The sequence below is a fragment of the Notechis scutatus genome, chromosome 7 (assembly GCF_049901735.1).
Source record: "Notechis scutatus isolate UNSWTSFEM ecotype Mainland chromosome 7, rNotScu1.2, whole genome shotgun sequence".
Classification (NCBI taxonomy): Eukaryota; Metazoa; Chordata; class Lepidosauria; order Squamata; family Elapidae; genus Notechis; species Notechis scutatus.
Genome location: NC_142015.1, coordinates 23433813 through 23460924, shown reverse-complemented (window position 1 = coordinate 23460924; position 27112 = coordinate 23433813). Strand labels below are relative to the sequence as shown.

Here is a 27112-nt window from a genome sequence, read left to right as displayed (position 1 = left end):
CAAAATAAATAAATCAATGTCCAGAAAACTTCTGGCTGCATTCAGAGAAGATCAGGCTTCCAAGGTGTAGCTTTTTTTTTTTTAAAGCCTTGGTAGAACATATCCATTAGTCTGTGTTCTCCTGCAGAGAATTCCAATTGCAGATCAGGATGCACAAATCCATTCCCTTCTAGTGTGTCCAAGGGTGCATTGCTTTAATGCAGCTGAGCCGTTCTGGGGAATTTAGATGGTCCTGGCTTTATCACAAAAGGATTTTTTTTTAAAAAAAAGGAAGTCAACCCAACCGAGAAAATCTAGTTGTGAGGAGCTAAATGTGCATCATGCCTTGTTAGGAAACATCGGGCATTAATCTGATGCCTGATGTTTCTCCTTTGGTGCAAAAGAGAAGATGAAACTGATTAGCTGAGAAAGAATTGAGAAAAGCCTTTTCCCCAAATCTTCCATTTTTATTTTGATTCCTTTGACTTTGAATGAATGGAAACATGCACAGTGTTTCCCAGGGTACTGGCACAACAGGGTCAGTACTGTACGTCGCTCAACTTACACTCAATTGTTTTTAGCAAATCATGGTGGTGATTTTGTAGCACCCAATCCTGCTGGAGAGCAGGTTAGGAGAAACTGCCATGTTTCCCTGAAAATAAGACCCTGTCTTATATTTTTTTTGGCCACCAAAAAAAGGCACCAGGTCTTATTTTCAGGGGAGGTCATCCACTGACTAACCTCACTTGTGTGCATCGCCCCTGGCCTCCTTTTCGCTGTCAGAGGCCTTCAGGAACTTCTTCTGTGGCTGGCAAGGCTTTCCTGAAGGCCTCTGCAGCCGATAACAGAGCTCTGGATCGATCCAGAGCTTTGTTATCAGCTACAGAGGCGTTCGGGAAAGCCTTGCCTGCCTTGCCAGCTGCAGAAGAAATGGGCCGGCGAGGCAGGTGTCAGGGTGTGCGAGGCCTGGCTACAACTGTCCAAAGGTAAGTAGGAGGGCAACTCCCCAGTCCCACCCAAGCTTAATTTTTACCCGCGCACTTTGGAGTGGGTGGGATCTTAATTAGGGCTTATTTTTGGGGGGTAGGGCTTATATTGGGCATGTAAAAATCAAGCTAGGGCTTACTTTCAGGGTAGGTCATATTTTCAGAGAAACAGGGTAGGTAAAATCTCCAACTTACCAATAGAAGAGACTATTTGTTGCTCAGGGTTGAACAGTGGGGTCCTTAGTGCTCTCTGGGCTTGGTTGTTTTTCTTACAGACATTACAGAACCCAACTGCGTAATATCATCAGTGCTAGAAGGGAGTAGGGTTTGTTGGTGGTGGTTTGTTGTTTCTTGCTATTGTTTATTGCTTGATTGTTTGTCTGAGGTGGTTGTTCCCCAGTTGGGGAAGTGTTTCCTGCTTGATTGTTGGTCTTGTGTTAATTTTGGTGTTAATTTCTGCTGATCTGGGTGTGTGATTGAGTGGTGTATTGGCCTAGAGGTGGAGCTCATGCCTCACAATCAGGAGACTGTGAGTTCGATCCTAGGTAGAGGCAGTTATTTCTCTCACTGGGCACACTGAGAATATATCTGCTGAATATAACTCCACATTGGCAACAGGAGTGGCATCCGGCCAATAATCACTCAGCTCCATTCAGTTACCCAGGCTGCACCCCGCAAGGGATTATGGGGTCATTAAAAGATAATGATAATGATCTGAGTGTTGATTGCTGGTGAAGAAGATGCTTTGGTCTTTTTAGACACTGCCCCAATCAAAAGACCTACCAATTCAGACAATCAAGCTAACAATAAACAACAGACTAATTAAGGAATCATCATATTCACACGCTACCTTTTCCTGTAAGAAGTTCAGATGAGATAAGCTCATAAAATCATGCCTGGTTTTGTTAGCGAGAGTTTCGAGTCCACCCCTCCATCATCCACGCTTCCTTCTAAAAGTCCTACTTGAACTTTTCAACGGGTCTGAGATAGGTGGCCATGCAAACTGAACAGCTTTTAAATAAATAAAATAACATTAAATGGCTCGTTTCCCAGCTTACCCTTGAACACCTCCTCTTTGTCCTTTTGACAGTCAGAAAAGATAAAACACCAAAAAGTATATGCCAAGCAAGTAAATGAACAGAATCTGAAGAATATGTCAAGTGCACGGAAACCTCAGTCGAAAACGGAGAACAAATCAGTCGTGTCAAGGCAAAAGGTAGGAACTAGCAAAACAAGGTGGCCAGCAGGAGACCGTCTGGAACAGTGTTTCTCAACCTTGGTAACCTCAAAGATGTGTGGACGTCCGACTCCCAGAATTCCCCAACAGCATCCTGGGAGTTAAAGTCCACCCTTCTTCAAGTTGCCAGTTGAGAAACAAGGATCGAAACTGAACTTACTCTTGGATAATCAGAAAGCGCCTGGTTCTCCGTCTTGACATGAATCATCTGGGTTTTTGGTTGCCTTCATCATCAGTGTTGGTGATCCAAACATTAGTTCCTCCCTCATGATAGAATCGAACAGAATAGCAGAATTGGAAGGGACCTTGGAGGTCTTCTAGTCCAACCCCCTGCTTAGGCGGGAAACCTTATACTATTTCAGACAAATGGTTATCCAATCTCTTCTTAAAAATTTCCAGTGTTGGAGCATTTAAAACTCATGGAGGCAAATTGTTCCACTGGTTAGTTGTTCTAACTGTCAAGAAGTTTCTCCTTAGTTCTAAGTTGCTTCTCTCCTTCATTCGTTTCCACCCATTGCTTCTTGTCCTGCCCTGAAATGCGTTGGAGTATAGCTTGACTCCTTTGTGGCAGCCCCTCAAATATTGGAACCCTGCTATCATGTCACCCCTAGTCCCTCTTTTCATCAAACTGGACATACCCAGTTCCAGCAACCGTTCTTTGATTGTTTAACCTATTTAGTTGAAATCCTAAGGGGGCAAGATTGCAAAAAATCTTGCCAGATTTTCATTTATGACAGAAGGGGCATATATGTGCCTTCAAACATGATTGCATAACAAGTCTACCACTACCAAAAGATTGCCAATTGGATAACAATTCACAAAGAAGAAGTCCTACCAAATGGATGAGTGGAGGTTTGTATCCCCTACAGTGATCTCATCTGTAGGAAAAGGAAGAGAAGTGATCAACTCTCCCTTGCTGGGAGTATGGAGAATCAAATAATTTTGTTATTCCTTCTTTATATGCGCTGTGTCTCTATTTACTTCCTGGTTTTATGTCTTCTTAAAAATTTCCCTTCTGCTCCTTTTTTTTCTACCCATGGTCCTATTCAAAGTTGAAATCAAGAATTTCATCTTGATGAAAGGAAATCATTTGAGGGTTGTTGTGTAGATAGGGGAAGTGAACCTTCGAACTGAATCTGGCCGCAGCCATCTTTCTGTTCCTCAGTTGCCACACAGAGAGGGGAAGGGAGGAAGGAGGTTGGAATGCCTACCTAGACAAAACAGAGAGCTTTCTCTTGAGAATCAAGGTCATCTCTACTGGCAACAGATAAGGTTGAGGAAGGAGTGCCTAAAGAGCCTGCCAATTAACCCAATTGGCCAACATGACCTGTGACGCTTGAGGATGGGGGGGTTATTTCCTAATTTAATTATACTGAAACTGGCGGGAAAGATTTAGATTTGGTTTTCCGTTGACGCTGTGCTGATCCGATGCACTCATTAAAGATGACCTTTGAGAAGGAGCCAAGTCTCAGAGTTCTGATTTGCTTGGGTTGGTTAGTCGGAACCTGGACAGGAAGAAATGGTGGGGGTGCTGATGTGAAGGAACCTACTGCTTCTTCCTTGGACATGGTCTCTTTCTAATCCGGGCTTAGAGGTTTCTCACGACCAGTCGTTGTGGCCTTCTTTCCTTGCTTCTGCAGGCCCTGGAATATGCCAAGACAATTCCCAAGCCTCGGCTTTTTGTCTCGAGATCGTCGGAGCAAGAGACCAAAGAGGAGAAAAACCTGGCACGGACTTTAAACGGAGAGAACCTCCCTCCCATCTCCTCTCTGGAGTCCCTGCAAAATAGGCACGAGAAGGAGAAGCAGGTGGTGGCTGCATTCAAAACGCTCCATATTGTCTGATGGGGCCGTTGCCATCATCGGCCTCCGCGGGTCTGCCGCGCTCTTCCTGCTCCCCCGTTTTCTTCTTGCCGTGTTCACCCATGGTCCGAAAGGATGAGCGTCGCCAACGATGAGTTTCATGAACTTCTGCAAGATCTGGGATGTTTTCTCCTTGCATTGCATTCAGCCTTACTTATTTTTGTTTCATTTTATTGTTGATAAATTAAAACATTGGGTGTACGATGATCTAGAAGTGATCTTTTTCTCTTTCCTTTCCCTCCATTCCAGGGCATCCTTTTCCAAAAGAAACCCTTTTGATGGTTTAAGGACCAGTGTCATGTCCCTGTCGGAGTCTGAATCCGAGGAGCAAGACGAACAGCTGACAGGGAGTGGGAGTGTGGCTCCGTTGGCTATGGAGGAAACTGGGGAAGGGAAAAGTCCAGTTAGGCAGAGCAGGGGAGAGGTAGAACAAGGGAGAGGGCATTCAGAGGAAGACCCAGGCCCACCCTCTCTTTATCCTAGGGCATGCAGGGTGGAACAGAGAAGGGAGCAACATGGGCTGTGTGGCTTACGGGGGAGGAGAGGGCCCCGATTCCCTTCATTAGGCACACCTGGGGAGAGAGTTTAAAAGAGATGCAAACTGAGAGCAGTGTCTGCTGGGAACAAACGTGAGTTTATCTTGTGTTGACTTTGGTTATCTGTGTTCCTGGTGTCTTCCCAACCATGTTGAATTACTGCCGTTCCTTCACGTCTGGAATTCCTTCTGCTGACCTGCCAAACTAATTACTTCCTTTTTGCCTTGATTGGACTTATAGTTACAGTTTGTATTGACCACATTTTGGACTTGATTCTCTGCAGCCAAAGGCTGTTCCTGGGAGAGTTTTTCTCCAGCCCAGAAGGTAACCAGGACCTTGGGGGCAAAGTTAGAGCTAATAAAGGGACTCCTACTGATTATCTGACTGTGTTGCCTTTGTGCCACGCCCCTTTGGGTCAGCACAGGTTAAGTGAATCCCTGCAGCTGTTAAGTTAGCAACCCCGTTGTTAAGTGAATCTGGTTTCCCCCCTTGACCTGACTTGTCGGAAGGTTGCAAAAGGAGATTACGTGACTCTGGGACACTGCGAACTTCATAAATAGGAGTCTGCCAAGCGTCTGAATTTTGGTCATATAACTGTAGAGATGTTGCAATGGTCATAAGTGTGAAAAAGGGTCATGTGCCCCTTTTTCCCAGTGCCATTGTAACTTTGGTCACTGTTGTAAATCGAGGATTAGCTGGGTTGCATTAAGAGAAGTTTAGTACATTGCCCTGCCCGGCTTACAACCAGGTAGACATTGATAAAATTCCTCGGCACATGCTTGGTTTGGCCATTAGTTTAGAGCAGGGGTGTCATACTCAAGGCCTGGAGGCTGGATTCGTCCAAGGGGTGCTTAGGTCTGGCCACCCTGGAAACAGCGAAGGACTGGCCCACAGTGCCTCTGCCAGCGAAAACGGAGCTCAGGAGGGCTGCAGGTGGCCCTCCTGAGCTCCGTTTTCGCTGGCAGAGGGTTGCAGGAGGCCATCACTGCCAAAAACGGAGCTCGGGAGTCATTTCCGCTGGCAGAGGGTTGCAGGAGGCTTTTGCAGCCAAAAACGGAGCTTGGGAGTCCATTTCCGCTGGCAGAGCACTCAGGCCGCCACAGGTGCCCCCAACACAAGTGATGTCGAGCTGGCCACGCCCACCCTGGCCACGCCCATCCCCAATATCAAACAAAACCCTGATGCGGCCCTCCATGAAATTGGACACCCTTGATTTAGACCGTCTCCAACGAGATTGCACACTAAAAGCCATTGTCCAACTCCTGTTTCTCTTAGGGTTCTCGCTTAAAGTCTTCCAAAATGAAGCGTGTACATTCTGTACATGTGGGTTGCTGCTCTTCAGTGCTGATTCTGTCGGAGAAATAGCAACGAAGCGACCGAAAAGGCACGACTTTGAAGTATTTCTGATGAGCTCTGTTGTTTTTCATTCCTTTTCCTGCAAAGCTCGCGAACCTATCTTTTTTTTTAATACTACCCTTTCGAGGGATATCATCAAAGAACTGTTTATTCATTGCCTAATATTTTAATTAGATTATATTCTCCATTTAACCCATTACGTGCACGGATATCTCTTTGATGAGCAACCGTGGGCCTGTTTAGCCCCAGATGCTGGAAATAATGAATGCTGGACCTTTTGGATTTAATGAGTATTCCTACCTTTCTAATCTGACTCTTTGTACCTATTATTATTATTATTTCCCGAGCCATAGAATTGAGGTAATTGAAGGACTCTCTTACCATCATATATTAAAGGGTCTAAATTAGCATTTCTTTCTCTGATATTTTTTTTAAAAATATGCAAGTGGCTTTTTTTTTTTTTTTTGCTTTGATCAGAGGATTTAGTTGAAGGAGCCTCAGTCTCCTGAAAATGAGCTGATGGGCTTATTATTAGGATAAAATGCAAATATAGCCATGTGTTTGACAATGCTTAATGTCTTAATTGCTCACCTCCAGGATCAGATATGCTTTCTGTATCAATCTGGAGGGCAGGACAATCTTTAAAAAGTTACGGATAACGCTTTTTACTTGAAGAGGAATTTGTGTTAGAAACCTTCGGATCCAGAACTGCTAAATTTTTGAGGGTAAAATATATTACTCCCCCCCAAAAAAATTGGATCAGGATTTAAATCCTATGCGTTTTATGATTTTCCTGCCAGGATAGGTTGGGGGAAAAGGATAATCTGAAAATATTGGAATATAAAGGTGTGGAATTTTGGTTAGATGAGGGTGACCCTGACTTGAGAGTAATGGACCGAGAGACAAATTCCACAATGTAGCACAGCCAGAACAAACATTAGAAATATGAATGAAATGGATAACAGTGGATTGATCTAAAAATACGACACTCTCAGCTGCATAATTAAGCCTAATCTGTATTTTTCTCTCCAGACAAATCAGATGGAATTGAATCCTCTTTTGAATGTCTCTTCAGACCAGAACTTAGTATTGATTGATGTGACCATCATTTGTAGAACTTAGGAAAATGCAAACAGGACTTTACATTATGACGTTCTATGTGGTGGCACAGTGGTTAAAATACAGTATGTCAGGCTAACTCTGCCCACAGCCAGGACTGGTGCTCAAGGTTGACTCAGCCTTCCATCTTTCCAAGGTCAGTAAAATGAGGACCCAGATTGTTGGGGGCAACAATCTGTTAAACCTCTTGGAGAGGCTGGAAAGTACTGTGAAGCAGTATATAAGTCTAAGTGCTGTTGCTATTTTCCTTTCCTTCCTTCCTTCCTTCCTTCCTTCCTTCCTTCCTTCCTTCCTTCCTTTCTTTCTTTCTTTCTTTCTTTTTTTTCCTTCCTTCCTTCCTTCCTTCCTTCCTTCCTTCCTTCCTTCCTTCCTTCCTTCCTTCCTTCCTTCCTTCCTTCCTTTCCTTCCTTTCCTTCCTTTCCTTCCCAGTGGTCAGAATGCAGTATTGCAAACTAACTCTGCCCACAGCAGCAGTTTGATTCTGCCCGGCTCAAGGTTGACTCAGCCTTCCATCCTTCCAAGGTGGGTAAAATGAGGAGCCAGATGGTTGGGGGCAAGAGGCTGACTCTGTAAACCACTTAGAAAGGGCTGTAAAGCACTGTGAAGTAATATATAAGCCTGAGTGCTATTGCTATTTTCCTTCCTTCCTTCCTCTTTCTTTCTTTCTTTCTTTCTTTCTTTCTTTCTTTCTTTCTTTCTTTCTTTCTTTCTTTCTTTCTTTCTTTCTTCTTTCTTTCTTTCTTTCTTTCTTTCTTCTTCTTCTTTCTTTCCTCCCTCCCTTTCTTCCTTCCTTCCTTCCTTCCTTCCCTTTCTTTCCTTTCCTTTCCTTTCCTTTCCTTCGCAGTGGTTAGAATGCAGACTAACTCTGCCCACAGCAGCAGTTCAAATCTCACCAGGCTCAAGGTTGACTCAGCCTTCCATCCTTCCAAGGTGGGTAAAATGAGGAGCCAGATGGTTGGGGGCAAGAGGCTGACTCTGTAAACCACTTAGAAAGGGCTGAAAGCACTGTGAAGTAATATATAAGCCTGAGTGCTATTGCTATTTTCCTTCCTTCCTTCCTTCCTCTTTCTTTCTTTCTTTCTTTCTTTCTTTCTTTCTTTCTTTCTTTCTTTCTTTCTTTCTTTCTTCTTTCTTTCTTTCTTTCTCCTTCTTTCTTTCCTCCCTCCCTTTCTTCCTTCCTTCCTTCCTTCCTTCCCTTTCTTTCCTTTCCTTTCCTTTCCTTTCCTTTCCTTTCCTTCGCAGTGGTTAGAATGCAGACTAACTCTGCCCACAGCAGCAGTTCAAATCTCACCAGGCTCAAGGTTGACTCAGCCTTCCATCCTTCTGAGGTCAGTAAAATGAGGGCCCAGATTGTTGGGGGCAAGAGGCTGTTAAACCACTTAGAGAGGGCCGTAAAGCACTGTGAAGCGGTATATAAGTGCTATTGCTACATCTACCATGCAGGCCTCCAGAGTTTTCCTCTTTCTAAAATTGATGGGAGACTGTCGAAACATGTGGAAGACACCATGTTGAAAAAGTTTGACAGAAGAATAAGGAAGTATGACAGGAAGAGATGAGGTCTATCAAGAAGGAGTTCGTGGGAACACAAAGTGGGTGTAAAAGCAAGTAGCTTCTTTCTCTATCCCCTCTTAGTAATTTAGTAACTTCTGCTGGCCATGGAATTCTGGGAGTTGAAGTCCATACATCTTGAAAGTGGGTGACAATCAGAAACACTGCCCTGTAGTAAGAAAAAGGTTGTTCGGGTACAATATGAACAGTGTGGTAAGGGATCAAAGTGTTTCACAGCAACTCGATACAGACAATATCTGTTTATTTCCATTGAACCAGCGTTGAGGCCAGCATCACACCAAGCCAAAGACTGACCAGGAATACTGGGTGTGTAGTTTTTGTGCATGCATACCTTCAAGTCAAATGGATTCCTGAACAAGTCCGTGGAGTTTATTTGGTAAGGTTTTGGGGAGTCTTCCCCCTTGAGCTAAGAGAAAGAAATCAGCCAAAGGGTCAAACAGAAGACTTCATACCTGTGGAGAAACTAGACTTCACAGCCTCCTGGAGGTTTGTAGCCTGGTGCCTCAATCACTACATCTGACGGGCTCTCGGGTTTACGTTCATTCCAGGAATCGATGCCTTAAAGCACCATATACATTCTTGCTCCAAAGTCCAAAGCACTTCTTCCAATACATTTTTAGAACTGAAGGCATAATACAGTTTAATTCAGTGTTTTTTCCTCCCTAGAAATAGTCTGCAAGTTAGCTAATCATAACCAATCAGTTGGCAAGGTCATCAGATTTGTAACTGGCTGCATCCTCATCTCTTCCATCCACAAGGGGGGGGGGAAGAGGGAGGAGGAGGAGGAGGGAGAAGGAGAGGAGGAGGGGAAGAAGGGGAAGAGAAGAAGAGGAGGAGGAAGAAGGAAGAAGAAAAGGAGAAGAGGAGGAGGAGGAGGAGGAGGAGGAGGGGAAGGAATAGGAGGAAGAAGAAAAGATGAGGAAGAGAAAGAAGAGGAAGAAGAAAAGGAGAAGAAGAGGAGGAGGAGGAGGGGAAGAGAGAAGAGGAGGGAGGAGGAAGAAGAAAGAAGAAAAGGAGGAGGAGGGGAAGAAAGAGGAGGAAGAAGAAAAAGAAGAAGAGGAGGAGGAGGAGGAGGGGAAGAAGTGGAAGAGAAGAGGAGGTGGAGGAAGAAGAAAGAAGAGGAGGAGGGGAAGAGAAGAAGAGGCAGAAGAAGAAAAGGAGAAGAGGAGAAGAAGGGGAAGAGAAGAGGTGGAGGAAGAAGAAAGGAGGTGGAGGAGGAGGGAAGAAAAAAGGAAGAAGAAGAGGAGGAGGGGGAAAAGAAGGGAAGAAAGGAGGAAGGAAGAAGAAAAGGAAGAGGAGGAAGAAGAGGCAGAAGAAGAGGAGGAGGAGGAGGAAGAGGAGGTGGAGGAAGAAGAAAAGGAGAAGAAGAAAGAGGGAGGTGGAGGAAGGAGAAAAGAGGAGGGGAGGAGGAGGAGAAGAGGAGGAGGAGGTGGAAAAAGAAGAAGAGGAGGAGGAGGAGGAGGAAAAGAAGGGGAGAAAGAAGAGAAAAAAGAAAGAAAATTATAACACTGAGTTCACCATATTCTCTAGAATCAATATTTGTAAATATAATTAGAAGCATGAGTAAGATCATTGGGAGAGATCATTTCAATCCATACCTAGTGATCCAGTCCTCACGTTGTACCAAGGCAGAAGCTGCTCCGCCATAGGGACAAGCCATACTTGGCTGGATTCAAAAGGTCACTCTCACCCTTCAACCCAAATCACAGCAGTGAGGTTTACGCACCCAAAGCGCAGCCCCATCCACCCCGCCCTTCCCAAACAAAATCACACCAGGCCAAGTCCACTGACCCCTTGCAAATTTAGGACCCGTTTTTAAGAAAGACGAGATCAGGATAATCCAGATGAATGTGCCTCATTTTTGAGGGGGGTGTGTGGAGGGGCGGATTTAGCGAGTAGACGATCCACCTGCGGCCGGTTTTTCTGGAAGGACTCCAGTCCAACCTGTCCCGCTTTAAATCGACGGGGCTTCCTCTCCAAAAAACAAAAAACGGGCATAGACGTCCAACAGCAACCGCTTCCAGTTTTTAAGCGCCGGGAGATTTCGCTCTTGCCGCTTTCCTAGCACCGATTCCCTTTGGGTTCCTTTCAAAAAGGCGTTTGACAAACTTGAGTTGGAGACACACACACACACACACAGACACCCAACACCGATTGATCTTCGTTTCCCCCTCGCTTTTTCCCAGCCCGGTAAATTGAGGTTTCAAATGATCAGTTCTCCTCTTGAATTCTTCTTCCACGGGGGTTTTTATTTTATTTCGCCTCGGGTAAAATTCAAGACCGGCTTTTTCCCTCAGCTCCGTTTTGGTGATGGGGTGTTTCTTCCCCCCCCACCCAATCCCCCCCCCCCCACCCACACACATACGCTCCCGTTCTCACGATCTTCCTCCCGATGACAAAACTTTCCTTCGGCTTCAAAAGGTGATTTGTGAACCGACCGAAGGACGCTCGATTCCTCCAGCGCGGTTCGTGAGAATTAGCCCTCCCGCCTGATTTGTAAAAAGAAACCCACCCACCCCCCAAACCAGGAACAAATTTCGACCCGCGTTTAAACCCCTTTTAAACCCCCCTGTTCAAAAGAAACGGGGTTCCGCGGGCGCCTGAATCACCCAGCCTCGACCGCTCTCCCCTTCTTGTGTTTTTTTTTTCAACACGTATCTTAAGGAGGCTTTCGGGAAAGAGTATATCTGTATTTGGGGGATTAAAAACGCGCAGAATCAGGTCACCCGCGTTGGTTCCGACGACCCTCTGACTCGAAACGACCTCGCAACTTTCGCGCGAGTTGGGGAGGTGTGGGGAAACCACCCGGTATGTTTCCTCACCTGTCCTGGCTTTGCACGCGTCCTAGGAGAAAAATAACCGTGTGACCTTTCCCAGCCCCGTTCACAAAACCCAGCCCAAACCCAAAGTGGCGATGCGGGTTGTTTTTTTTCCCAGTCTTTGCACTTTCTTACTGGGACGTTGGTGGGGGAGGGGGGTGGAAGAGGGGAGATAGAAGGAACGGCAGGGCTAAAACCTCGGATCTTTCTGAACCTCAGCCCGCATTTCCCCCGCCCCCCCAATCCCGTTCACACGACACGTTTTCCTGGCCTCGAGGAGGGATTGGGCGGGACATGCTGGCAAAGCAACCTCCCTCGCCCTGAGAAGGGAAGATGAAGAGGAGGGAGCCCCGATCCCGCTGGGACACCCCTCCCCCCCAAGTCTCTTTCGGAGCGGCCGCTCGCTCGCCTTCCCTCTCGGCCTGGGCCACCGGCTCCGGTTCCGACGTTCCGCGCGCCCCCGCCGCCCCCCAGCGCCCTAAATGAGGTGCTGAGGCCCGCAGAGGTCCCCACCCTCGATGATGTCCACCTCGTCTTCGGGGTCCTCCGGCAGGAAGGCCGGTGCGGGGCCGCTTGGACGGGCCTCGGAGATCGAAGCGACGCTAGCTTGGCCCGGTGGGTCCAACTCCGGATCTCCGGGCGTCAGGTCCGCCCCTTCGGGCCCGGCCGCTTTGGCGTCGTCCTGGCTCTTCCGTAGCTGCTTTTTGTGTTTCATCCGCCGGTTCTGGAACCATGTCTTCACCTGCGGGGGGGCGGGGGAGAAGCGAGTCGGGAAACCCATTGCAGCTAGAAGCTAAGATTTTTTTTTATTTTTATTTTGCCAACTCAATTTTGCCATCCCTCTGCTAAACAACTAATTCCCCCAACACTGTCCAACTATTTACAAAGTCTATTAACCTTTCTCACCCCTCCCCTCCCACTTGTGACTGTATGACTGTAACTTTGTCGCTTGTATCCTAACGATTTTTATTGACTGCTTCCTAGTATGACTTGATTGCTTATTGTACCCTACGACTATCATTAAGTGTTGTACCTGATGATTCTTGACTCTTGATGAATGTATCTTTTCTTTGATGTACACTGAGAGCATTTGCACCTAGACTAATTCCTTGTGTGTCCAACCACACTTGGCCAATAAAGAATTCTATTCTATTCTATTCTATTCTATTCTATTCTATTCTATTCTATTCTATTCTATTCTATTCTATTCTACTCTACTCTACTCTACTCTACTCTACTCTACATTGCAATATCCTATCCTATCCTGTCCTGTCCTATCCTGTCTTGTCCTATCCTGTCCTGTCCTATCCCATCCCATCCCATCCCATCCCATCCCATCCCATCCTATCCTATCCTATCCTATCCTACTCTACTATACTCTACTCTACTCTACTCTACATTCCAATATCCTGTTCTGTCCTGTCCTGTCCTGTTCTATTCTATTGTACTTTACTCTACTCTACTCTACTCTACTCTACTTTATTCTATTCTACTCTACTCTACATTCCAATATCCTGTCCTATCCTATCCTATCCTATTCTTTTGTGGGTTTGTGGTCCAGTTGATGTATTAGCATTGTGTGAACTCACCTGAGGACACCAGAATAATGGGCAGAATAATTTGGGTTTGTTTTTTTAAAAAAAATCTTTCTTGGGCCGGAGCGGAGGTGGGAATCTTATTTAAGATAGTCTTATTTTTTTCCAGTCAGTACAAAATGAGACCATCCAGATGTTATTGGACTGTAATTCCCATCATCCCCAGCCGGCCAAACCACCACCACCACCCTCCCCCATCCCCTGTCCCAGGTCCTGGTATTGGAGGCCGCAATCTCTAAGAGGGTGTAGCCCTGCCTTCCTCTGCCAGAGAGCCCCCCCCCCCGCCGAACAAAACCAGCTGGTTGGCCTAACACACACACACACACACACACACACACACCGTGAGGCCACGTTTACACGTGTTCGTGCAAGCGCCTTCCCAGAGGTTTGCAAACTTCGGTTTGGGAGGCAGGAGCTTGGGAAGGACAGGACTTCCATTCGGGTCACTGGAGAAGAAGGGAAGTTTGTTCTCTCCTGAACTCAGCAGAGGCCTTGTGAAATTTTACACTCGGGGAAATTGAGGGAGAGAGAGGGTGGGGAGGGAGAGGGAGGAAGCAGGGGGGGGGGGGGAGAGAGAGATTCGCTTGCTGAATTCCACGCCAGGTTGACTCTGCTCTCCTTCCTCTCAGACTTAACTCAGTAAGAAGTTAAGATCTGATGCCGTTTTTCTCGGAAGTAAATCCGGAGGAGTTTTGCTGGTGGGCCTTAAATATCTTCTGCAGCCTTCCTCCTCTTCCTCTTCCTCTTCCTCCTCCTCCACCACCACCCCGTGGATGGAAGAGATGAGGGTGCAGCCCGAAAATTTCACCGATTTACTTCTGAGCAAACGCGTTAAAACTTCGATATCTCCCAAGGTGTTTCCCTCACCGCCCCAAGAGGCAATTGGATTTTCTTTGGGTTTTTCTTGGAAGAAGTTTCTCTTCTCCTCCAGGAAGCTGAAGGGAACCGAAGGAGCTTCTTGCACGAGAAGCAAAACGTCCTCAAAGAAAAACAAAGAAAGGCCAGTTGCCTCTTGGGAAAACACACACACACACACACCTTTGGGACAACCAGGACCTGGAAGGCTGAGAATCTCCATATTCGTTGCTTTGCCCGATCCCAGGAGGATCCATCCTCATCCTCTCTTTTTCTCATTTTCTCTCTCTCTCTCTCTCATTCTCTCTCTCTTTCTCAGACTTCCCAGCAATGGGGACGGTTGACCAGTGGAACAGTTTGTCACTGGAGGTTGTGGGTGGATCAGTCACTGCAGGTTTCTCAGAAGAGACTGGACAGCCACTTGTCTGAAATAGTATAGGCTCTCCTGCTTGAGCAGGGGCTCGACTAGAAGACCTCCAGGGTCCCTTCCAACTCTATTCTGATTCTGATTCATTACAACAGACCTTTATATTAAAAAAATATATATCTTGGAAGGGAGATCGAGTCTTTTCTGAATTTTGCCCAAAACTTGAATGAATCCTTATTTATTGTCCATTCCCATATTTGCTTTGAGATGGCTGCTTCACGTTCTTCGCCCTTCCGTTTGGGACCTCAGTTCCAGTCACCTTTGCAGAGAAGGGATCCGTAGCCAGTCAGTAGGAACTTGGCATTATACAGGGGTTCGCCCCGGAGTGACGTCTGCTTTGGGGTCCCTGCCTGATGCTAAGAAAGAGCCGGGCCGGGGATTCAGGCCGCCTCCCTGCGAACAATGGTTGTTTGCAAGCCGCCTGGAATCGCTTTAATGCTCGGACGGGGCGGCATGAAACACTTTAATAAATGAAACAATTAATCAGTGGAACGGTTTGTGGGTGCTTCGTCACTGGAGGCTTTTAAGAAGAGACTGGACAGCTATTCGAAATGGTATAGGCTCTCCTGCTTTAGCAGAGGGCTGGACCAGAAGACCTTTTAAGGTCCCTTCCAGCACTATTCTGATTAAAAATAAAATGAATCAGTCAACAAGAAAGACTGTTTTGTCCCGTCCCGTCTCCCCCACGGACTTGGCAAGGTGTGTGTGTGTGTGTGTGTGTGTGTGTGTGTGTCTGGGGATGCGGGGGAGGAAATTCTCGGCCCTTACCTGCGTCTCGGAGAGGCTGAGCGCCGTGGCCAACTCGACGCGCTCCGGCGTGGACAGATAGCGCTGGATCTCGAAGCGCTTCTCCAAGCCCGAGAGTTGCGAGTCGGAGAAAACGGTGCGCGCCTTCCGGCGGCGGCAGTGCTTGCCCGGCAGCTCCGCGTGCGGGTGAGGCTGGAAGAGAGCCGGCATGGGCATCCCTAAGGGAACAAGAGAAGGACCTGGTCGGAGGAGGAGGAGGGAGACGCTGGAGTCATTCCCTCCCCATCCCTCCCCCAACCGGTCTACACCCAGGATTGTTTTAAAAGAGGGGAATCCAAGTTCTGGAGTCCCGAACCGGCTCCCCCCGGGCCAACCACGGGCTACCCCTTCCCCCAAGTGAGGTAGACTACCTCTGGCTTTGGCAGCTCTATCAGAAGCGCCTCTGCCCTTTTCCCTCCGCGCTCTCTTAAGGCCCAAGTTGGGTCGGGTTCAGGTTGGGAATTCCCATCCCATTCCTCTTTTAACAGCATTATCACACACACACACACACACACACACACACACACACAGGCAAAGCAGTGTCCTGGGACCCCCACGATAATTACTCACAGGAATAAAAATGTCCATGATCGATAAAACGAACCATATATTTGCATTAGTATTAATTTTTAAAAATGAAGTGCAATGGAACAATTCTGTCGCTGTGTTTATATGACACAAGGTGCATTGAAGGGTTAGCATACACAGGTTAGTAGTTAGTCAGTTTACTTTATTGTCATTGCACCTCATACAACGAAATCAAACACCATGTTCAGTGTACATTATGACTATGAAAATAAACACAAACACACATCCTTCAGGCTCCACAGATTGAATTGAAAATCCCTGATATTGCATCAATATGGCATTATACAGTAGAATTCAACAGGGCTACTGCCCTGGGATAGAAGCTGTTTTTCAGCCTATTTGTCCTTGTTTTTATTGTCCTGTACTGTCTGCCAGATGGTAATAGTTCAAAATAATAATAATAAATAAATTAATAATAATAATAATAATAATAATAATAATAATAATAATAATAATAATAATAATAATAATAATAATAATAATAATAATAATAATAATAATAAGGGTGTTCAGGATGAGATGGATCTTTGAGAATGTTTTGAGCTTTCTTAAGGCAGCGAGAGCTAGAAAGCTCTTCCAGAGAGGTGAGAGGGCAACCAATGATCCTCTGGGCAATGACGTTCACCCTCTGGAGTGCTGTCCTATCTGCCCCAGTGCAATTGGCAAACCATACAGAGGTGCAGTAAGTTAAGATACTCTCTATGGTGCAGTGGTAGAAGGTCACCAGCAGTTTTTCATTCCATTGTTGTTTCCTGAGAAGCCTCAGGTAGTATAATCTCTTCTGGACCCTTTTGACCAGGGCTGCAATGTTAGCACCCCCAGGTCAGGTCCTCTTTTAGAGTAACAACCAGAAACTTAAAACTGGCCACTTTCTCCACTAGGTCTCCATTGATAAGCAAGGGCTGGATGTCTGATTTATTCTTTCTATAGTCCGCTATAAACTCTCATTGGTGTTGAAGACCAAGTTATTGTTATTCGTTTGGCGCTCCTATGCTCGTAGGGTCCACGGGCAAGTGCCCACCAGGCCAGCCTGCATCCAGCTAACCCCATCTCTGCATTCCGGAGGGCTGGTGTGGAACTCGTAAAAACAAAAAGAATAGAGAGGTTGATCCGTGGAAAGCGGGAGGTCTCCCCTCCGCCCCGCCCCGGATAAAAGACGGCAGGGCCAGAGGTGTGTTCACACTCTACCCACGAAACTACAAAGGACATTTTGTCTTCGTGTCTTGTGCCAAGGCAGCCCGGGGCTCTCTTTGAATTCATTCAGCGGGTCGACGAAGGAAGAGAAAGTTGAGCTAACTTAAGGAAGCCAGAGGCAACTTATGGACAAGGCGCCACAAAAGAGGCGTTGAAAAATTAAGGTAGAAAATCGGCGTTGCCTCCCTGCCCAAGCAGCTCGCCGACACGCATAAAACACGCGCAGTTTTGCGTACCCACGACCCTGCAATCATTTGGGTAGCTCCCCCATCCCTCCCACCCTCCGACACTCTTTTAGAATTTTTTTTTCCGGACAGGTTAAAAATTTAGGCGCAGCCAGAGAATTCCTGCCTCGCGAGGCCACGCGAAGCGCCTTTCTCTCAAATGCTACTCGAAGGAGGACGCGCCTTTTCGGCCCATTGGACCTACCCCAGGGCTGCTGTTTGCACTCCCCCTCCCATTTGCTGGGGATGATGGGCACTCTAGTCCTTCCACATTTGGGGAGTGCCACGTGGAATCAGAGCTATTTTACGCCCTGGGTTCTTGTTTCTCTATTTTCGCCTGGAGACGCGGGCAGTTGCTTCCTTGGTTCGGGTTCTTATAATTATTTCTGTGAAATGGGCCGAGTTACTTTTTCCCCCCACTCTCTCTCCCGAAGAGTCCGAGCAACCTTTCCTCATCTCCGTGGCTTCTGTTTTTGCCTCCAGCAGCCTGAGCTACGGACTAACCCCACGGCGGACTTGCACAAACCAAGGAAAGTGCGCCTACTCGGAAGCCGTGATTTACCGGCTGGCCCCGACCCTCCCTGAGCCGAGTCTGTTGTAGTCACCCGACCATTGGTGATTGGTGTCCTTTTCAACTACCTTCCTTACAACAACCCTGCAGAGGCGGCCCCAGAGGCCTTCCCCTCCATCTGGCAGCCCTAACGCTGTGGCAGCGCGCTGCGGGATCCAAAGCCTCCCCCACTTACCCGGACCGCCTGAATTCAGAGAGAAGTGCAGCCCCCGAAACAGACTGGGGGAGTCCAGTCTCCAGAAACTTTTCGGAGGGACCTGATGGTGGTGGTTGTTATTCTTATTGTTATTATTATCACAGTCAGGTTGGGTTTGGCATTTTTTGTCTACCTATCAAGTCCTGGGATAGGCAAATCTGGATGTTTGTTGGTGTTACAAGATATCGCTGCAGGATGGAAGCTGTTCCAAGCAAAGCTGCCTTCTGCAATTGACGGATGGCAAATGTGTCAATGCCAATGATGGTGTTCAAGTGGTGCTCCAGTTGTTTTGGGACTGCTCCCAAGGAGCCTATTACTAATATAATATATTTATTATTATATTTAATAGAATATAGTTATTATTATTATTATTATTAGTATTATTATTATTATTATTCTCACTTTTATTCATGAAACATGAAACATAAAACATGAAACATTATTGTTATTGTTGTTGTTGTTGTTATTATTATTATTGTTGTTGTTGTTATTATTGTTGTTGTTGTTGTTATCATCATCATCATCATTTAGCTTTTTTTCTCGGGCCGAATTTTTCTTCCTTTCCGGAAGGACAGCGCTCTAGTAAAGTTGCGTGTTTGTGGATCCGCGCCCTGTAGAAGTGGATCCTCGCTCTGCTTCTTGCTCGCCGATCCCGTCTTGAGACGGGTTCCCGGCGGGGATAGATTGAAGAGGATCGTCCTGGAAACTACAGAGCGTGGTTTGGCGCCCAGTCCAAAAAAGAGGGCCGGGACTTTGTTAAAGACCCCCTCCCCAACTATTGAAAGAAAAAAAAAAAAGAACTGCTCGTTTATCTACATGCGTGTCCCGGGCTACGTGGGGACGCCACTGCCCGCGGCTTGACTTCTGACCCACTGATTCCTATCTGAGCAATCCTGCCTTTTGCACCTTCAAAGGGCAATTTTGTTTTTACGCCTATGTAAGTTTTATATATAGGATCGCAACTACTGGCTTGCCAGGGGAAAATCCCCTCTCCACGCTCTAACTTTTTTGCTCCTCGATTCTTTCCGATGATTTGAACGGGTCTTGGGGAAGGGGCGCGGGAGCAAGTCCCTGGTTCTTGGGCTGGTTCCAGGAAAACGGGCTCAGTCCCGCCGCTTGAGGTGGGTGGGATGCCTTTGCATTGCTTAGGTTTGTGACTCCTCTATCTTGGAATAAAACTAATGGAAAGCGGGGGGAAATAAACCCAGGGCAACCGATTGTTCATTCTGAAGTGGTGAAACTCTAAATCCCAGCGTGCCAGAATAATTTGGGGGTGTTCTTTCTATGTTTATTTTCCCCTCCCCGAATTATCGATAAGTGATATTTTTAAAAAATCAAAGATATTCAGAAATAATCGAGGGGGTCCTTGGTCCTCTCTGAGCCTGCTTGTTTTCTTACAGACGTTTCATTACCCAAACCAGGTAACATCATCAGTGTTAATAGAATAGAATAGAATACCTTTATTGTCACTGCATTCCACGAATACAATGGAATTTGAAAGCTACTCCAGCACAGTGCCCCAACCACGACATCACAATCATACTATAGAGTATTTAAAAATTACAACAACAACAACAACAACAACAACAACAACAACAATAATAATAATAATAATAATAATAATAATAATAATAATAATAATAATAATAATAATAATAATAATAATAATAATAAATCACAAATGCATTGTTTGATTCAAGACCATTACTGCCTTGGAAAAGAAACTGTTTCTCAGTCTATTAGTCCTCATTTTAAGACACCTATAACGCCTCCCTGATGGTAACAGTTCAATATATGAATGTCCGGGATGAGAACGGTCTGTGGAGATTTTTAGTGCTCTAGAGAGGAGTCTGGTCTTCGCAATCTCTTCCAAAGAAGAAAGAGAGCAACCAATGATTTTTGTGCTGTGTTTATAACTCTCTGGAGCATCTTCTTATCCACTGCAGAGCATCCAGCATACCCCACTGTTACACAGTATGCCAAAACGCTCTCAGTGGTAGACCGGTAAAAAGTAACCAGCAACTTCTCACCCAAACCACACTTTTTCAGCAACCTCAGAAAGTGCAGGCGCTGTTGGGCCTTCTTTTCAGTGGCCATATTGTGGACCGGCCAAGTAAGGTTGTCGGAAATATGAGTTCCTAGAAATTTAAAACTATGAACTCTTTCCACACAGTCTCCATTGATATATAGTGGGAGAGGCTCTGCTTTGCATCTTCTGAAGTCTATAATCAATTCTTTGGTCTTTTTGATGTTCAGGGTGAGGTTATGACTCTTACACCACAAGACCAGTCTAAGAACCAGTCTCTGACCTATAGGCCATCTGGTCTCCTCCTGATATGCCTATGGAGATTCTCAGTCATCCAGGTCATGGTTGTCCCAACGATGCTTTTTCAACAGGCAACTGGACCAATTTTGCCTCTTGAAAAAAAAAAAAAAGCATCTTTGGGATGAAAAAAAGCATCAGTGCTAGTAAAATAATTCCATGGAGTTACATGAATTTTACTCGCAAGTAAAGAAGCACACTATAGATGCTGACCGTCTTGGGCTAGAAAATCTTGCACCTTCTCGAGAATTAGCCCCGCTGACCTCCCTAAAACAGATGTTTGTGCTGCTAAATGTGTGCTTATCCCTGTTTCTTTTACAGTATCTTTTTCCTCCCTTTCCTTTCTTCTTCTTTTCTTTTTTTTGGGGGAAAGAGTCGAGGCGGCAGATTGATACAGTTGCAGCATATAAACCCACAGCTCTTCCAAGATCAGGATTTTGTCAAAGCAAATAAAAAGTAATGGTTTTGTCGCCTCCCGAATTAACAGCCTTTTCCTGATTCCCTCTCAAGAGATCCGAAGCTGTATTCATCACCTATTATGGGGAAAATTGGGGAAATCCAGTATTTTGTGGGATATAATGTAAGGTTAAAAATGATTAAATACTTCATAGAAGTCCCTTCCTTCCTTCCTTCCTTCCTTCCTTCCTTCCTTCCTTCCTTCCTTCCTTCCTTCCTTCCTTCCTTCCTTCGGAACTCTGTAAAACTAACTTCCTGATGCTTAATTGGAAATGAACAAAAAATATACCCTCCCTGATGGCAGGAAAGGGACTAAGTATAAGGCAAACGCAACTAACTTGCTTGTTAATTTAAGAATAGCAGAATTAAGGATTCTTTTGAAAGTTAAATGTGCCCGAAAATGTCCAGGAAGGATGACTGCGTTTAAGGATACCCTGGAAATACCACCAAGGAGCGGAGGAAGCAACGGAATTGCCCCCTTAAAGATACACAATTGCTGTTTATTTTCGAAAGAGAGACCTCAAAACGGGACACTGAATTTCCACCCGTGGCGGATGGAGCGAGAGGGCAGCTCGCTTACCTGGATCGCAACCCTGGGCAGGTTGCAGACTCGGATCTCCGCTGGTAACCTCTCCTCTGCCCAAGAGCCTGCTGTGCGAGCAGCCACGGGCATGCAAGCTGGGCGATTTCAGACATCAACATGGTTTCCTTTCCGAGGCCCTACACCTTTCTTTGCTTGCTTGTTCCCCCAAAGGGTCCGTTTTACTCATCCCCCCCCCGTTGCCTTGCCCTGACCTTGGCCGGCTGCCAGGGAACCCCAGCTTCTGTCTCTTCCCCCAAACTCCTAAGATGAAGACCCTTCTCCCCATTGCCCAATTAACCCTGGAAGGAAAGAGAGAGGCTTACCCGAAGTGGTCAAGAAATAGGGGTGATGATGGTCGGGTTTGTGGAGCGGATGATGCGGGTGAGGTGCCAAAATGGCCGGGGGCGGCATCAGCGAGTATCCATAGTCCAGCAGAGGCACCCGTGAGGCCAGGGCTCCGTGGAAAGGCTCGGGCCCTCCATCTCGCATGGGTTTGGGCTTATGGAGCAGGATGTCCTCGATGAAGAAGGAGGTCGGCCTGGGGGCCACGGCCGGCGAGGTGAAGTTCAGGTTCATCTCGTCTCTTTTTACCCGACTCTGCTCGTGGGAACGGATCGGGGCGCCCAACTGTCCTCGGAGCTTGAGGAAGGGGCGATCCAACCTTCTCCTCTGCCGCCCTGTGGAGGAGCCGGGCGAGAAGCGCGCCGCGATCTTCAAGATCTTTTGGAGGCGAGTGGGGGGCGTGGGGGCGGGAGGGAGAGACATGTGCCTTTGAGGGCCGCTTCGAGAGGGGCATCTCCAACCAGCCAATGGCGGATTAGCAGGGCGGAGGGAAGGACGGCTTGGGCATCGAGTCGCCCACCTGAATGGCAAGTGACGGGGCTGCTCTCCGTGGTGCTGAAAGTAAGTGTCAGCGGCGGGAGCTGGAAGCGGCGGACCCCCGAGAAGTGGGCGGGTGGGTTGGGGGGCGACTATGGGGCAGGTTCGACGTCCCTTCCTCCCCTCTCACTTCTTCTCTTCTCTACAGGTAAGCTCACTGGCAAAGACAAGACGCTTGCAACTCAATGGGGCAAAACCGCCTTGCTATTTGGGTACCTGTAAACCAGAAGAGAAACAATCCTATGTTCAAGAGCTCAACGATGGCTGCAGGTGCTGAGCTTAGCAAGGTGAAGTAAGCTTTTTGGGTGGTCCATTGGATGAGGGGAAGCCAGTTAGCTTGGCTAGCTATTAGTTCATTGGATTGCATGAGCCCCACAAATGGATCCATCCGGTAACCAACTTAAGCCTGTCCCTGGTGCAAACGTTCGCCGTTCCTGTTTGCAGGTGTGAAGGACCACAATGGACAAAAGTTGCAATTAGGACTAAGTTATCATTTAGGAAGATGGGCTACTCACCCTGAAAACCTGCCCAGGGACAATTCAACACCTCTTTGCCTGTAATCATTTGGCTCAGCTAATAAATCATGGTTTCCAAACAATTAGAAGAAGGGTATATTGAAACACAAGAAAGAAGACTGCAAATATTACTGGGCGTGAATCCTTTTGCAGAGAATACCATGCCGGAGTGGGGTTTTGATACTAAAGTGATTGTGCTTTACACCAGTTTTCTCCAAGTTGGCACCCCAAAGATATTTTAGGACTGACTTTCATCCCGATGGGTGAAATTCCAGAGCTGCATATCCAGCACACTTGGAGGGTACTGAGTTAGGAAAGATTCCCAAGAAGTTACCCCAAATCTCATTAAAAACCTCAAAGCTACTTTTTAAAAAAATATTATTCCTAAAAGTCTGATTTTTTTACAAGGTTTGTGAGCTACCACTTTCAAGTTAGCCCCAAAAATGGGATTTTAAAAAGCCAAACAAACCAACCCACATAACTTTTTGCTATGAAAATGATCCACCAAAAATAACGCGCTACTTTCTTTCAAATTTATTTTAATACACCCTAATATTGAATTGGAGAAATGCATAGTCAATTATAGGACAGGCACTGACGTCTGATGCCCATTGATTTCACCGGGTCAACATTAAACATGGCTAATCCATGATTTTGCTTTTCATTTTATTTACATTCACTCCTTTAAAATCTTATGATTCACCCTTTCTTATTTTCTCTCTTCTCTCTCCCTCCCTCCCTCCCCCCTTCTCTTGTTTCTCTGGGTTTTTTTTTTTATCCCCTTCTAATCTGTAATACTCATTTCCCCAGAGTCAATTTGCTAAAATTAGGGTGATACTCCACATCACAGCCGAGATAATTTCAGCTCGCATCTTGGAAAATTGCTCTAATTATTGATGTTAAATTCAGGGAAATTAAAAGAAGGCACTTCTCCTTCATCTCCCAATTTTAAGCTCTAATTTGTCAAAATCGAGTTGTCATCACAATTCCAGTCAGGGGCTGTTAATAGTCAAAATGTTTTAATAGAGCCAGAATTCTCGCAACCCATGCTATTAGATAATTAGGAGAGATGTTAGAAAGACAAGTGGTAATCCTTGGGCACATGGACAGCAGTTCCATCTAATCCAGCAGGTAGAACAAATTAATTACCAGAATCAATTAGGATGAAAAGTGCAGTTCTCCAGGAACTGTAAACCATGCCTTCCATATGTATGAGCTGGTAAATGGTAAATAAATGGCAAAACCCTGGAAATAATAGAAACGGCAATCATGATAGTTTAATGAACAGGCAACTTGGAGAGCATGAGTTAATGTTACTCTAACTCCCTCATGCTCGTCTGTAGGATAATGGAAAAGGCTGCAGCCTGCCCACTGCAGTGTTCCAGACATTGCTTCATTGCTCTGTCTTATTGGATTATTATTAAAGCAGCTCATTGTCATGAAACTATTGTTTAAAACAAAACAGAAGCAGACCGTGAGCTTGGTCGAACTTACAAATGAGAGTCCTTTGTGGTAGCAGCCTGTGGTTCCTTTTGCAGAATTGATGTGGGTTTAATGATCTCCTGGGCTCCCAACCTCCAGTGATGGCACTGAGCTGGTGAGGCCATCTTTCCACAATGGTGACATTTGCACTGGAGTAAATCTGATGTTTGATGCACGGATAAAACAGCGAAACAAATCAAGTGTTAGGTTACAGGGAACAAAGCTATGACGGCTTTCCTCAAACTGGCACCTTTGGGGTTAACTTGCAATATTCTAAGCTAAGGTGTTAGTTTGGATGACTGGAAGTTCAGACAGAAGGAACCAGATCAGGGAAGTTTGATGTGATGGATTAGTTGTGCTGTCATTAGAGTGCAGCCACTAACTTTTCAATGAACCAACTCTATTCATTCAGGACTTCTGTTGGGAAGGACAAAGAGAAGAGGACCTTCTGCGGAACTTGGGTCTAAATGGAATCCATACCAGGGGGCAACAGCTGGTGGACCTTGGCTGGGGTTAGAAGCTAAGTGGGGTTAAGTCTGGCTAGGGCTGGAATGGAAGACCTTTGGAGAACTTCAATATTATGGCCTAGATTTGTCTTCTAAGGAGGAGGAAGTAAAGCAAGAAGTTGATGATAGTCCTGGAAGAGTTGGTTCCAACAGTGTTGAACCCAGTCTCTTCACTCTGCCTGAGGAAGAGCCATCAAGCACGCAAGACTCCCTGCCTGCACCAGGGAGATAGATGCAGGCTGGCAAGAAAGTTGACTCCCATGAGTCACAGGCCTCAGTTGTACATTTGGCTGGAAGCTCAGCTGGCTTATTTCTTGGCTTCCCTATCGAACAGAAAATGATGAAGACAACTTGCAGACTTGTGCTGAGTTGACCATTCTTTGAACCTCACCAAGCCTCTTCCCTTCTTCCTTGGTTTTGTGTGGCCCACTAGCGGCCAGCAGAACTGGCAGCAGATTTGAACAGTGAGGAGGTTGGGGACATGGGCCAGTCCTGGAGTCTGGAGAAGGCACTGATGAGGGCTCTGTGTTGGAGGCAGAGATGGGGCCAGGGCCGTCTGACAGTTATCAGCCTTTGGAGTCGGAGGGCAGAAGAACAGCTGGAGCCTGTTCCCAGTGTGCACATGCACAGAGTTTCCAGAAGAAGGGAACAGCTAAGGAACAAGGATTGACTTGGGAGTAAAGCCACCGGTGGACAGTGAATGGTCCCTCCCATAGGGAATAAAAGTGGAGCGAAAGGGGAGCGGGGTTTGCAAGAGATCAGTTCAATTCATTAAGGTGAAGATCTCTTTGTGACTTCTTGCCAAGTATTGTCTCCCACAGAGCGGTGTTTGAAAGATATCGGCCTGGCAGTTCTCCAAGCCTGATAAAGATCTGTAATAGTGAAATATCTTGAAAGACTGTTGGCTGGAACTTTGCTGGAGAGGAATTCAGTAAACTAAATAAAAGAGGTTTATTCGTGCTATTGGGGAAGCCTAGGTCAGAACAGGTTCTGCCATTTGCTTATTGGATTCCTGACTTTGACCCATGCCAAGCCACGACTCTGTTCGAGTCTCCATTAGCTATAGATTAAAAAGGACCCTGATGGTGAAAATTCTGCCTGAGCTGGCATATTTCTGGACTACATACAGCAGGCATCCGGCTCACTGTCTTGCCAGCCTAAAAAAATCCAGGGCTGTAGATGACTGGGAAATTGAACAAATATCCTAGAAGAAGACAATGTGGTTCAACTTCCAAAAACTCTATGGCTACAGTCAGAACAAAATCAGGATTGATTTGATGGTGTCTTTGGCTTCAGTTGGACTTTGAGGACATCACGATCTGGCTTACATTTCAATTCCTTGTACCATTCTGGCTTGTTCCTTAGTTTTCCAGTGCCGAGTATCTAGCTGACATTGTTGGCCAATGAATAGCAAATTGTCCAACTCTAACCTTGTTTAGGTCATAAGGCATGCTTTTTTTGTAGAAAGTGCATGCTGAAGGAGAATATACAGCATCCTGTTGAGATGCAGCAGCTTTCTCAGCGGGGAATTTTTGGCTGCAATTAGCAGGTCACGGTTAGTGATATATATGAGCCCTAAAACATATAATTTAGAAAATGTAGCTATAACAGGACACCATTATCACTAATGGCTAGGCATCACGACTCATTCACCCCTCTTTTATCTGCCTCTTTATCTGCCCCTGCTTTTATTCTATCATTCTTCCTCTGGTTTAATAGTTGTTAGTTACACTAAATGATACGTAAGCATTTGAAGAGGAGACTAGCTTTTTTCAAACCACAAGCTAAAATAAATAAATATGGGCATAGATTTCTTCTTTACAAAAGGTTCTTTTGGATCCTTATGTGCAAAGAGGATTTAGATAGGTGTCTATGGGGGGGGGGGAAATCCCTTATTTATTGATGATTCATTGATCCATTTATCATATTCATGCAGCCATATACAGGTACATCTTGCAATGAAGCAAAATTTCTCTTCCTTGGAAAAATGTGTCCTTGTCTTCTTTTAGGCTTGGGATTTGAGGCTTCGAAAAGCCGAGGGGGTTAAAAAGTTTTCTCCTTAAAGCAAATGGGGAAAGCAAATGGATTAATTAATTGTGAGCAAACAGGCTTTAAAAAAGCAACTTATTAATGCAGCCGGTTTAGGGAGTAAGTGCAGCTATAAGCAGATCGCTTCACCATGTCATCTCATGCAATTGCTTCCTTTGGCAGGACATGACTTTTCTTTAGCCATAGGAGAGATTTCTTTTTCAAAGAACATGGAAAGGTTAAAGAAAGGGGACTTTAGAAACCCTACAGTAAGGAGGAGGAAGAGGAGGAGGAGGAAGAGGAGGAGGAGGAAGAGGAGAGAGAGAGAGGAAGAGAGAAAGAGGAGAGAGGAAGAGAGAAAGAGGAATAGAAAGGGAGGAAGGGAGAGAGGGAGAGGAAGAGGAAGAGAGGAAAAGAGAGAGAGAGAGAGAGACAGAGCAA

General features: G+C 46.0%; 2 protein-coding genes across 2 annotated transcripts in view; one reads left to right on the top strand and one right to left on the bottom strand.

Annotated features, from left to right (window-relative positions):
• Positions 1-4271, top strand: part of JHY (junctional cadherin complex regulator) — a 31572-nt gene extending 27301 nt beyond the window's left edge. The window contains exons 7-8 of the mRNA XM_087970118.1: positions 2056-2181; positions 3843-4271. Coding sequence (XP_087826244.1) covers positions 2056-2181; positions 3843-4046 — 330 coding nt within the window. The 3' untranslated portion in view covers positions 4047-4271. The remainder of the gene's footprint in view (positions 1-2055; positions 2182-3842) is intronic.
• A 7670-nt stretch (positions 4272-11941) lies between these two features.
• On the bottom strand, positions 11942-21837 carry BSX (brain specific homeobox). Its single transcript, XM_026681919.2, has 3 exons — positions 21585-21837; positions 15109-15305; positions 11942-12205 (listed from the first exon to the last, which is right to left on the bottom strand). The coding sequence occupies exons 1-3, from the start codon at positions 21835-21837 to the stop codon at positions 11942-11944; spliced, it is 714 nt and encodes a 237-aa protein (XP_026537704.1).
• Between the last annotated feature and the right edge of the window lie 5275 nt (positions 21838-27112).